At 40.1% G+C, this 12,736-nt stretch overlaps 1 protein-coding gene across 1 annotated transcript in view; it reads right to left on the bottom strand.

Annotated features, from left to right (window-relative positions):
* Window positions 1-12,164, bottom strand: part of slc25a13 (solute carrier family 25 member 13) — a 46,121-nt gene extending 33,957 nt beyond the window's left edge. The window contains exons 1-5 of the mRNA XM_022747280.1: window positions 12,148-12,164; window positions 10,939-10,992; window positions 10,638-10,780; window positions 4,981-5,096; window positions 1,716-1,855 (exon numbers count right to left, since the gene is read on the bottom strand). Coding sequence (XP_022603001.1) covers window positions 1,716-1,855; window positions 4,981-5,096; window positions 10,638-10,780; window positions 10,939-10,992; window positions 12,148-12,159 — 465 coding nt within the window. The 5' untranslated portion in view covers window positions 12,160-12,164. The remainder of the gene's footprint in view (window positions 1-1,715; window positions 1,856-4,980; window positions 5,097-10,637; window positions 10,781-10,938; window positions 10,993-12,147) is intronic.
* Window positions 12,165-12,736: the final 572 nt, after the last annotated feature.

Genomic DNA, 12,736 nt, shown 5'->3' with positions numbered 1-12,736 from the left:
CCTGAGAACTTCTATAACTGCATATAGATTCTTTCATTTCTTTAAGGTTGACATTTACGAATGCTTAGTCTGCTGACGAAGGTATTGTAATATCACTGGGTAATAGTGCAATCACAAAGTATGTAGTAATTGTACAGGCTTAAACTCTGCTGCAGGAAATGTTGTTGTGCCTATCCTAATTGCCCTGTCATCAATCACTTGATTCGCAGATAACACACTATAGGAGTGAACTGCCAATACCTGGATTTAACTTGTACCTAAGTACTATAATTGCAGCAAGTAATGCACCATCACAGTGCTATTATTGTGTCTTAATAATGTGACTTACTTTATAAGAGCCCACAACAACAGCAGACCTCTCAAGTTAAAATATTTAGAATGTTCTTTTACAAATATCAGTAGACCAGAGAAGGGACGTGATAAAAGATGAAATGCAGGATGATATTTACAACACTCTGTTGAACATCCCTTACTCTTACCTACACAGAGAGGCATCCTATAATAACATGAAATCCACTCTCTTCTGCCATTTATTAAGGCATGAATCAAAAGCTATGAGAAATGATCAAATACAGAGAGCATAAGCAGGAAATGTGCATTTCATAGTTGAGCAATGAGTGCGGCTGGCTGCTAGCCTGCTGCTGTGAGGAGCTGGAAACCACTGAGTGACTGACTGGGAGAGAACTGGGCATGCTGTCAATGCAAAGTACAGCATCTACTGGCCACAACGCCACACAGTTGCACTCATGCACGCACGCGCGCACACACACACGGGCAAAAACAAACACACACAAATACAGAAACACTGACATAAACACAGTTGCACAATGGTTTCATGCCACTGCTCCCCCATACGGTAAAGCAGATAAGTAAGATAAACACACATACATAGAGCCACACGTATTTATAAGCAGACATACTATATGTTCAAACACATGCACACACACAAGGACACACGTACATATAACAATGTCCCAATATCCATACTTTGCTGCCCACTGTGTGTAAGCCATCTGGTCTAAGTTAAGTGTAATATAAAAAGCTCATTCAAATACATGGTGAGTGTGGATGCAAACTTGGCACAGCTCAGGCCCTCCCTCCCACCCCCTCTACCACCTCTCCCTGCTTAGGCCTGATTTAAGTCTAGACATCATATTGGAAAATGGCTCACACGCCACAAATACACTAGGAATATTCCAGCTATACTATTTATGGAGGTAGAACTGCGTCTCTACCTGCTTCAGAATAGGTGGAGTGGAGAAATGCTAGGTGTACGTCAGCTAATGGAAAACAAATGCAGAAAATGTCCAAAATACAGTACATAACCTCAGTGTTTCATTAATGACTAATCTGGTCAATATGGAGGGCTGTGTTTGGGAGGGATAGAAACGTGCGTCTTTATGTGCACACATTCGTCTGGCCAGGCTTAGTCAAGTATCTAAGAATACAGTTATGTGACAGGATTGTATGAACAGCCTATAAACAATATGTGAGGATAAGACAATGTGTACAAGCACATAAACTGGTTGATACAGATTAATTGACTATCATTGATGTCAGTCAGACAGACCAACAAAAAAGGGCCATAGACAGAAACGCAAAAAGACAAGGACGAAAAACAGAAACACAGAGAATGTGTCTCCTTCGTGTCAGCAGAGTGGGAAAAAAATGGCATGTGAGAGACAGGGAGAGCAGGTGATCAACACAAAACCTACCAGGAGAAACTGGGTGAATTCTCCGTAGCTGAGCTGCTTGTCCCTCTGCACGCCAAAGTGCAGCCGTATGAACTCACAGTCCCAGTTGAAGGGAATGTGCTGGTGGATGGTGGTCTGCCCGAAGACCTGCTTCACATCCTCTGCAGAGGAGACAAAAAAAGATGAAAGATGAACAATGAATAAATAATGCTTATTATTACTGGTACTTGATAAATTAATGTGGAAGTAGCAGTTACCGTTCCAGCTGGTCTGGCTGGAGCTAATTTTAACAGCATTATATACTGTTACGTAGTTTGAACTGTAAAAATGTGTCATGTTTCAGAAGCTAATCAAATGTTTCGTATATAAAATCTGAATTAGCAGAGTAACTATAGCTATAAAATAAACATAGTGGGTATAAAGTAAAATATTTCCCTCTGAGGTGGAATAGAAGTATAAAGTAACATAAACTTGAAGCACTCCAGTAAAGCACAAGCACATCGAAACTGTACTAAAGTACAGTACTAGAGTAAATAACATTCCACCGATGATTTCCTGTGTTGACGAATGTAAAACAGAGACAATTTAAACAAAAGTTAGCAAGCAATGAAGCAAAAGTAAAACAGTTATATTTTCTAATCCATTATGATTCTTGAACAGTTTTGTTTAGGTTTTACAGATTACACCCCACTTCTAAGGCAAATTATTTTACATTAACCATGTATAAGGCCTTCACCACCATTAAAAACCTGCCCATATTCTCCTTTTTGTACGTTCAACAAACAATTATCAAATTCTTCTTCTTCCTGCATAAGTTTTTAATTTGCTCCAATTAAGACCTAAAATCTGTTGGTACAAAGTCTTGTGAGTTAGGTCTTAACAAACTGCATGTGTTTCCTATCTTGTGGTTAACATTAGTAATTATTTGATTTTGGGGAAAAAAAAAAAACGTCTGTGATTATTTCTGTCAAAATGTCAACGTCAATCTCCAGAACACAATTCAACTCTGATTGAGTCTTAAGTTCCTCAACTCTAAATCAGTTTTGAATGACACATGGCAGAACTTGTTTGAGCTGTGTAGGCTCTGTATTCAGATGGAAAGCCTTTTCTTCTCACTTATGTTCCTCTGCCTGAACCCTCTAAGCCTCTACAGCCAGTGGAGTGGAGAGACACTGAACATGAGTCCTAAATTACAGCCTTACTAAAGAAACAAAAACAAACCAATAGAGTGACCTGTTTCTTATTACCAAACAAGCCGCGCTGAACGAGGGGAGAAAGGAAAAGAGGAAAGAAACAACTTTTTTATAAAGACAGACAGGGAGGAAAAGAGAGAGAGAGAAAAAGGTGATATTTACTTCAGCTCAGCCTTACCTTCAGAGAGAAGACAGCTTGTGCATTGTTTTTTTACACTTTAATGAGGCAATAAATATACAGCCTTTAACTCTTTAAAGGAGAGGCTGCTCCAGAGCCTGCCGTTTATATTATCAGCTTTTATAGACCTGTCAACACTCAGTCGTCTTTCAGTGTTTCTTTTCTTTTTTTTGTCTTTCTGGCTGAGACACAACTGCATTTTATATGCCGTGTTACGTTGCAATTTTTATGAACTCGACATTCCACCAAATTATGCATTTATTTTTTAAGTGCTAAAAATTCAGAGCACTGTGCCGCCTGTACTTAACAGAAATTACTCAGGTTATTATCAAATTAAAACGGCTTTACAGAAAAATGAAATAAAAAGAAATCAGAGCACAGACATTTATTGCATGGGAGAACAAACGGGCCTTTAATGCAACATAAGCTGCAGCTATTAATGTTTTTAATAGGTAATAAAGAAAGGAGTTCTTTACTTGGTGCCATGGTGAAGTTCTTTAATCTAACGAACGGCAAAGAGAAAAAGAGAGCGAGAGAAGAAAAAAAGGGGCGAATTCTGTAATGTATCACAATAAAGCAACTTTGACAAGTCTATAATCTCAGTCACAAGTTATTTGCTTTTGGTGAAATGGTAGCCTGATGCAAGTGGCAGACACTGCAGTCAATGTTTGTGCATGGCATGATGTGTGTTATGTTTTTCATGCAATTTTCCACTTGTATGTGAGTCTCATAACTCACAGGCATTGGGATATTCATTAACCTTTGGGAGACGCAGAAAAACAGCGGACCTTTTAATTGCCACCAAGACAACGTCACTCTAATTGATCCTTTTAAATATGAAAATTTACATATGTGCATATATAATCACCAGCAATGATCTTGCACCCTGTCGACAGCAACAATTAAAATGAAATTCACTTACTCTTCCCTGTTTGCGAGCGGGATGTGTGCACTGCATTTCAAATCAAGCCTAATGTGCTAACGCCTCGCACACCTACAGAAGGCTGGCATTAGACTTGTTTAAATCAATTAGGCAAATGTGAAATAAGCAACGAGTACAAATGTCTTCCCTTTTTCACCTCGGAGCTTCCAGGCATCAGAGTAATGGTGTCAATCAATGCACACACACACACATACATACACATAGTGCTACCCACCCCCTCCTCCATCTTCATCTCCATCCTGTAGTTGCCACCAACCCTCTCCACCTCCAAATCTAACCTTACCTTCTTTACAGACAAGGTACAGTATTTTTGTTTGTGGATGCAACCATAACAGAATAGATGAGTGGAGGTCAGACCCCCACATAAATAAAAGAGGACTTTGTATGCAAACTTTGTTACTGGCACATTTAAAAGGAACAGTCACAGTGATTTGTCTGGATTGGCTGAAAAAGTCTGTTAAATGTCAAATGCAAAGAAACAAGTGTGGTGTTGAGACCTGAACTTTTATTTCATGTTTACATAATACCATTAGAGTTAGACTGCATCACAATTCTTATTTGTTAGTTGAACAGCACACGTTAAACAACAAGTTTACTTTCTCCAGAACTTTGTTTTTTATCAAATAAGAATATTCTTATCACCGTAATGTTGGTATTGCTAATAATTAAAAAAAACAAACAGATTTTTAACTACATAAAGACAAAGTAATAGGGCAACACAAAACACTCAGTGAAGAGTGAAGGACAAGACATAATAACTACCATAATAACAATATTCTAAAAGGAATGATCATGAGTTTCTGGGGTTTGTATTTTTCAAGGATCAGTAGATTACCCCAGGTCTTTTGTAAGGCACTTTACAGCACCTACCGTATACATACTAACAGTTCAGTGAGACACAAACACATTTGTGGTAACTTGACTGCTGTATTATTTCATCTAATCCTGTAAATCAGAGACAGAGTTACTCACCAAAAGTGGTCACTCCACTGCCCGCTTTATCAAACAGCAGGAAGGCGACCATGAAGAGGGAGTCCGGGGCACACAGCACCGACTCAAAGGCGACAAACTCCTGAAAGGAGATCAACCTGAGAGAAGAATGGAGGGTAGAGAGACAGACACAGACTGTAAAAGACAGTAAAATGCTGTAATTTGAGTTGATTCATTACTGTGGTATTTCAGTTTACCTGTATAAATACTTCATCAGCTACACATGAGACACTGAGACCCTGATATTCATTTAGCCGCACATAATTAAGTTACATGAATAAAATAAAATATTGAAAAAAACAAAAAACAAGTTATTTTAACACTGCATTCAACTAAAAACTAGTACACTAGTTTCAACCCATCAATCTGCGCTACAAGTAATTCAAGCTGCCTTTTATTCAGTAGTCTGTTCTTCCATATGTAATGTCATAAACTCATCGAGTGTGACAGCAAGAAAAGAAAACATTTTAAAAAGCTCAGTGTGTGTTCCCAGGCTGCGCTGGCAGCTGGTATGGAGAGGGCCAACTTCACACCATCAACGAAAAAAATTATTAAATAGGAAGTTTTATATTCTCTTGTGCCATTTTAAACAAGTAGAAGGGGAAGGAGGGAGTTGGGAGCCAGCTGAGGAAATATGATTCATTCGATATAAATGTAAGGTGAGGTTAATATGTGGAAGTCAAGCGAAGGCAAGGTGGGAAAAAATTTTAAATTGTGAATTTGTCTACGTCAACACTGAAAGAAAAGTTGAGCAGATGCACTTTATCAAACTTATTCCAAATTTATCAGTTTTATATTATTATATGTCCTGCCTCTCCATAGTAACACATATGCCCACTAGCATCATTAACAAGAAAAAAATAAAATGAACATAAACACTGCTATTGTGTGAACCCACTGAGAGCTCCCTTGGGAGATTCCTGCTGTGGGGAACTGGACCACGCAGTCTATCCTTTATTTAGGTCCTGGTTCACAGTTGCACACAAGTCCATTATGAATTTCACAAATGGATCTGATAATTACAGGAAGGGTCAGTGCTAATGAGCAGTCCCCGAGCATCCATCTATTAAAACTATTTCAATTTCCAAGGGGGAGTGTGGAGAGTAAAAGGGAAGGGGGTGCAATGATTACATTTTCCTGGTTTCTTTAATTAATAATGTTACTGATGAAATTTAGAGATGTTCGTTTGTATGTGGACTGTTTCGAGTTTGGACATAGCTGCTTATGTGCATCTTATGTGCATGTGCCTGTATGCAGAGGATATACTGTATAGATGAGACAGACTGAGAAGGAGAGGAGCTGTGCACTGACAAAAGTATTGGTTATCAAAATAATACCAACAAAGGGGACCTATTCTGAAAATTGTTGAGTGCCAGAGATACTTCATAAAGGTTGAAAAGCAATGTTTAGATTACTGGCTTTTGAAACTAGTCTGCAAGAATGTTATTTCTTCCTTCAAACATTCATGAAAAAAAAAAACAGTGAACACAAAAGCTGCTTTCAATACAAACTCAGAAATACACATACTTGTATCATACAAGGTAACAGTGGACTGGAAAAGAAAAGATGTGTGTGTCAGAGAGAGAGCAACAGAGGAGCTAAGAGAAATAAGGAGAGGGAATAAAAGTGAGCATACAGTACTCCACCGTGGCAAATGAAATCAGCTGTCATTGTTTCAAAGGCAAGACTAATTGTTTTATTAACTAAGCAGGTAGTTCTTAAAAGCAGAGCCCTGCTGATGGCAAGTAGGTGGAAGGGGGCACAAAAGCACACAGCTGTGACTGTGGATCCACTGTTAAAAACAAAGCCAATACCATTTCCGCTCACGCTGCTGGAATATTATCAAACTCTCCAATAATGATCATTCCTTTGTGACAGATGTGTAGTACACTCTGAAATTATACCTCAGAGAGGTTAATAAAGGAGTTTAAGCAGGTACAGGCTGCAATGCAAAGACTTTCCCAGACAGAACCAAGGGAAAAGTAAGATTTCTTTTTTTTTTTTTTTTTCAAATGCATCAATTTACAAACACACTGGTCATCTCGTCTGTGTTTTCCCAGACGTGGATAATCAGCATATTAGTGTAACTGAGAGGGCTGTTGATCACTGAGGGATTGGACCATGGTTTAGACCGGGGAGTCCAGACAAGATCCAGGGGGCATCTCCATAACACACGAGAAGCATTCCACATACTCATAAGCATTTACACACAGCTCTGTAGCCAGGGATGAAGCTTATGATGGTTGATTAGCAGCGCCATGACGGCTGCGAAATGATTACCATGAGACGGGGAAGCCATCGTTTTTGCTATGCAGACCCAACCCCAACGAGACACTCAATAATCAAATAAACCGACAGCATCTCCCAACCATCAACTGCTATGGCATGTGTCCAGGGCTGCCCGATCCATGTACTGTGCAGCCTGGGATGAACTTCGGAGACAAGGCTAATGTGATACTGTAGCATGGCATCTCCTCGGCGTGCTGTGTACTTACTTTACTCTGCAGTACTTTGTTAAATCTTTAAACAGGGACAGGCATATCCGTGACATGTATCAGACGGGAGATGTAACACACAAGACATAAACAAAGACTTTTAACATGTGATTCTATAGATGACAGCTGAAAGATGTTTCTGTTAAGATGCCAATACAATGCAATTTAAAGTGTCTGTCCCGCATAAAAACTCTACCCTATATTCCATATATTTCTGTTTGTTTTTATATTATCTTCACCACCCTGCTTTTATCTCTATCTCGTCTCAGCAGGGTTCTAAATACTCTCCTCTGAACCGAAAGCCAGGCTTGGAAACATTGTTTACAAGTAACATAAATGCATGGTGTTGGTTAGGCCTGGCTGATAGAAAGACAGCTCTCCTTCGTTGATAGTAGTGGGAGAGAGGGGCCTGGAGGGGCTTCAATAATCCCCTGTCCCTGGCATCTTGGCACTGTTACTGACAGCCTTCCACCCACCTAGAGCGTGCTTGCCAACAGACATACGCACACAGACACACCTCAAAAACACACATACACACACACAAACCCAGGTGAGTGCTAGCTGCCAGGATCTTTTTGGTTTGTAAGAGTGGACACCCACCAGTCCAAGCCCAGAATGCCCACAGCAGCTGGCAGACTGCTATTTTCCCAGCACGCTCCCTTAACAAAGTTTTTTTTTTTTTTTTTTTTAAACCTACAAGAGTCTATGGGGAAAGTGTTTTTTCTTCACACTTGAACAGATGCTTCTATCAAAATATCAGAGGGAAGAAGGAATAGAGAAGCAGAAAGGCAGGGAGTCTGAAAGAGCCAAAACGAAATGGAGGTAGCTCAGAGTGCATTATGGTATGTGAGAGTGTAAGGAAAAGTGATGATGAGAGAGAAAGCATGTAAAGAAAGTCAAAAGTGAAAAGAGATGACATAAATAAGTTGAGTCAAAGAGGAAAATCTTTAAACCATCTTGTCGTTCTGTATGTCAGTTCACACATATACAAAATGCTTGATCCTTGGAAATTGAGACATCTCAAAAGTCCCGTCTCTATTTCTGTTTCTCTCTCTCTCTCTCTATCTATTTATCTATCTATCTATCTGTTTCTCTGTCTCACTGGGAGCAGCGAGAAGAAGAGGGAGAAAAGTGATTTCCACATAACAGATTGTTACGACTGTCACTATATCCCCTGATTTACACAGTCGCGGAGAGGGAGGCAGACAAATGCATTTTCACTGTTTACACCCTGGCATCTAAGTAAAATTTCTCTCACACAGATACACCCCAACAGAAAAGTAAGCGAGCATGTTGCCTGCCGTCCGACCCCCCGCTAAATCTATTACCCCTGACTCATCTTGTTGAAATGGAGTCCTACCTGGCAAAAACAGCAGCAGGCGCACTAGCTTCAATAATACTACGCTCATATACCAACCAAAACTTATTGTTCACAAACATATTTGCATGAGATCGGGCAAACTGTATGAAAAATACAGCCACTAAAGTGGTTTGTTTTGTCTTGCTCCCCCTTCTTTTCATAAGGTTTGCACGGCTGAGCGCTTGAAAAACAATGCATTTGTATTTTCAGCTGGCACAGACGGGACTGATGTTGCTGCATCTCCACTTTCTATATCTATTTGCTTTGTGTTCATGAGATGCTGGTCTGCAGAATAATCATCTACACTCTTTGTCTCGTCAAATCATTTATCCATCAAAGTTCAGGAGGAAAATAACCCACCACAAAGTATTAGCAGCATAAGGCCTTTACATCAACTGTAAAAAAAAAAAAAAAAAAAAAAATCACATGTAAACCAAGGTCTAAACATTATTTGGGAGAACAGAGATTTAAAAAAAAAAAAACAAACAAAAAAAAAAAACTTTTTTTTCTGTTTTGCCCCCATATCATTTCCATTCCCCTCCACAAACCCAAAATGAGGTTTAGATACAAAGCCTGGGCCATGGATTCCTAATAGATTTACCCTGATGCCACGGCCACCATTTATCCTGCTCCAAAGCTGCACAATGCAACGGAGTGCTCCTGAATAGCATGGGCAATTACAGTGCATGTGTGTGTTTTTTACGTGTGTGTGTGTGTGTGTGTTTGTGTGTGTGTGTGTGTGATGTGTTGTGTGTGTGTGTGTGTGTGTGTGTGTGTGTGTGTGTGTGTGTGTGTGTGTGTGTGTGCATGCGTGCACGTGCACGCTCTCTCTTTTTCCAATTCTAAAACCCCCACTACTCCATCTCACCGTCCCCTGTACATGACACAGGCACACACACTACACACACTACACACACACACACACACCACACACACCACACACACACTACACACTACACAAACACACACACACACACCTTAAAGCAGATGTAATAACATGAAACTACGCAGCCATGTGCACTTTGCTCTTTGTAGAAGCCCAGGTGGTTACCATGGTGATGTAGGTTTTTTTTTTAAATCTTTTTTGACTTACCCTAACATTTTATTACCCATCATTATGTATCATTAAATACATACATATTAATGTAAAAAACAGGGGTGATGGGGATGGGGGGAGGAGTAAGTGTGAAATTGGGGGTGTATCTACAAAGAAGGAAACACCTGAAAGGGGCCTTTGGTGGTTTGATGTCTCTCGCTATATAATTCAAGTACGAACATCCCTCTGTGCATTTTTTACACGAAAGGATTCAGTACAACATAGATTTGTTTATACAATGCAAAATAACACTGGAAAGGTAGTTATACATGATCAAAGGGATACATAATGGATATACTGATAGCTTTGATGAGAGTCTGTCATAAGCTTACTTAACAGTTGGCTTAATATTAATGAGCGTGGATGAATTTGCGGCATAAAGAGAGGTTCAGCATAGCAATTTCACAGTCAGATCAGCATAAATCTGCACAAGATAACAGCGATAATATCAATCTTCATGAGATACTCTTTGGTTGATTCTCTAATTTTATCATTTTGTAAAAAACCTACAGCTACATTTGTTGTGTATCTATTACATCTAGTGTGAATCACACCACTTACAATAGCAGTATTTCCATAAGTATAACCTCCACACTGCAAGGATTGTCTAAACAATTCAAAGTGTACAAGCATCTTAATTTATGTGAAACATCACCTTATATTAAAAGTGAAATGTTAGAACACCTACCCATCTTTCTTCTGGTCCACCACTCCAGCCAGCAGCTTTGTGGCCTCGTCCGACAGCCGGATGTCTGTGTGGGCATGGAGGAAACGGCTCACAAAATCCTCCGGTGACATGAAATGCTCATCATTCTTCTTAACGCTGGCATACTGTAAAGCGAAAAGCAGATACAGACAGGAGGACAGATGCTGAGCTTTAGAATTTAATAAAAAAGAGAAACAAACATAAATCGACCGATGAGTGAAAAGCTTCTTTGATAAGAGGCAAACACAAAAGAGAAAACAAAAATATATGGGTTAAATCCCACCTTTTCAAAAATGGCTTTCAACTCAGTGGGGTCGGCCCTCCTAGGCAGAATTGCCTGCAAAACAATAAGTGAACAGTTAGTGAATACAACTTTCATCCACAATGGCCCACTATGTATCAATACCACACTTCTTCTGGTGCGCCTCGGTCGCATCCTTTGAGCAACACTGTAGAACAGTGGCTGCCAACCTTTTTGCCTCGTGGCCCTCAAAACAAAGTTTTGTCTGGTTCTGACCTCTTGTTACAGGTTGGAGTGGCGGCCAGTTAGGTCTTATCTTAATACTATTAGCAGATGTCAAATCACTCAGTAATTCAAAAGCAACACAAACATGGGAACATTCTAAACTCAAGGTTCACTTACTTCACTAGCTTTTTATGAAGCTTTTGTCTGTATCCCTTTGGAAAGATGTGAGCAAGTTTCAGTCAGTAAAGGGGGAAGGGTGTTTTATCACAAACTTAATCTTGTAAAGGAGAAATAAGTTCTGCTCTGCTCTCACTGACCAGCTCGCAACCCCTCAGGTGTATGCTGTGGCCCACACTGTAGAGGATGATGCTGATGTTGTGATATGTGTAATATTTAAAAAACTATTAAACAATGCAGCTGTTAAGGACTGTTCAATTATTCATATTAAAAGTTGGTGTGAGTGCCTGAGAGTGCACATTAAACAGGTATGTGAACATATTGGTTGCAAACAAGCAATGACAGTACAACCATGTTAAAACCTAAAGCCTGTTGAAACTTCTGGCACATGCAGGTAGTTTAACAGGATGCCACAACATGTAGCATGATGCTAACCAAGGTTACCGGTGAGTACAACCGACTTATTAGCAGATACAAACCGGTAAAGTGGAAGAAATGGGGCCTGGGAGGAGCAAAGTGGATAAAAATGAGCAACAGTATCATTGCTGCACTTTGCATCATTTTTGAAACGACGGCACTGTCACTTTGATTTAGGCATTGTTAGCTAAATGTACATGAACTAGCTAACCGGCTACAGTAAAGCCTCAATGTCATTGCCGTATGGCCAGTGTTAACCTCTAGCACATCCTCTTAATAGGCTAACCGGCGGAGAGAGAGCCCTCCGGGGCAGACCGCCTACCGGGCGGAGAGCTCAGGAGGAGACACTACCGGGACCTCACACATCACCGGCAAGGCGACAGCTCTGCAGAGAGAAGAGAAAGTGATGTGGAAAACTCATCAGCTGCTTACCTTTGCTGCCATGCTAAGCAAGCTCACCGTCAAATAGTCTCGTTCACTTCCTCCTGCGTGACGACGTTCCCATGGAGATCACGCGCCGGTGCAGTGAAAGGAGGATGAAAGAGGATCAGCTGTGCACGTGGTACGGGGCACGAGAGGTCAGCTGGTCAGTGGCTTGTGCATGCCAGATCCATTCAATGATCCATTAATGTGATTGTCTGTTTGTCTGTCTGTCTCTCTCTCTCTCTCTCTCTCTCTCTCTGTATATGTGTGTGTTATATTAAACTTTTGCTAAATTAAAATGCCATACAACTTATCCTATGGGCCCAGGGTGTTGCAGGACCCCTGAGCAAGACCCTCTGTTTTAGTGACTATTAAAAGCATTTAGCATTACCAAGTGTCATCTAGTGTTAATTTTTATGATATTTTCTTTTTTTTAGACTGTGTCTAGATCCAGCTGCCCATTGCATACTTTGACTACAGTAAGCTTACATTGAAACTAGTAAAGCAATTCAAATGGGCCGTTTCAGGAAATCAGCATCACAAGTTTCCTTTCATGGTTTCCTATAATATTTCCTATGCTACATATTCTGTATATATG

The sequence above is a fragment of the Seriola dumerili genome, unplaced genomic scaffold, assembly GCF_002260705.1.
Source record: "Seriola dumerili isolate Sdu_G_001 unplaced genomic scaffold, Sdu_1.0 BDQW01000110.1, whole genome shotgun sequence".
Taxonomy (NCBI): domain Eukaryota; kingdom Metazoa; phylum Chordata; class Actinopteri; order Carangiformes; family Carangidae; genus Seriola; species Seriola dumerili.
This window is presented reverse-complemented; position numbering and strand designations above follow the sequence as displayed.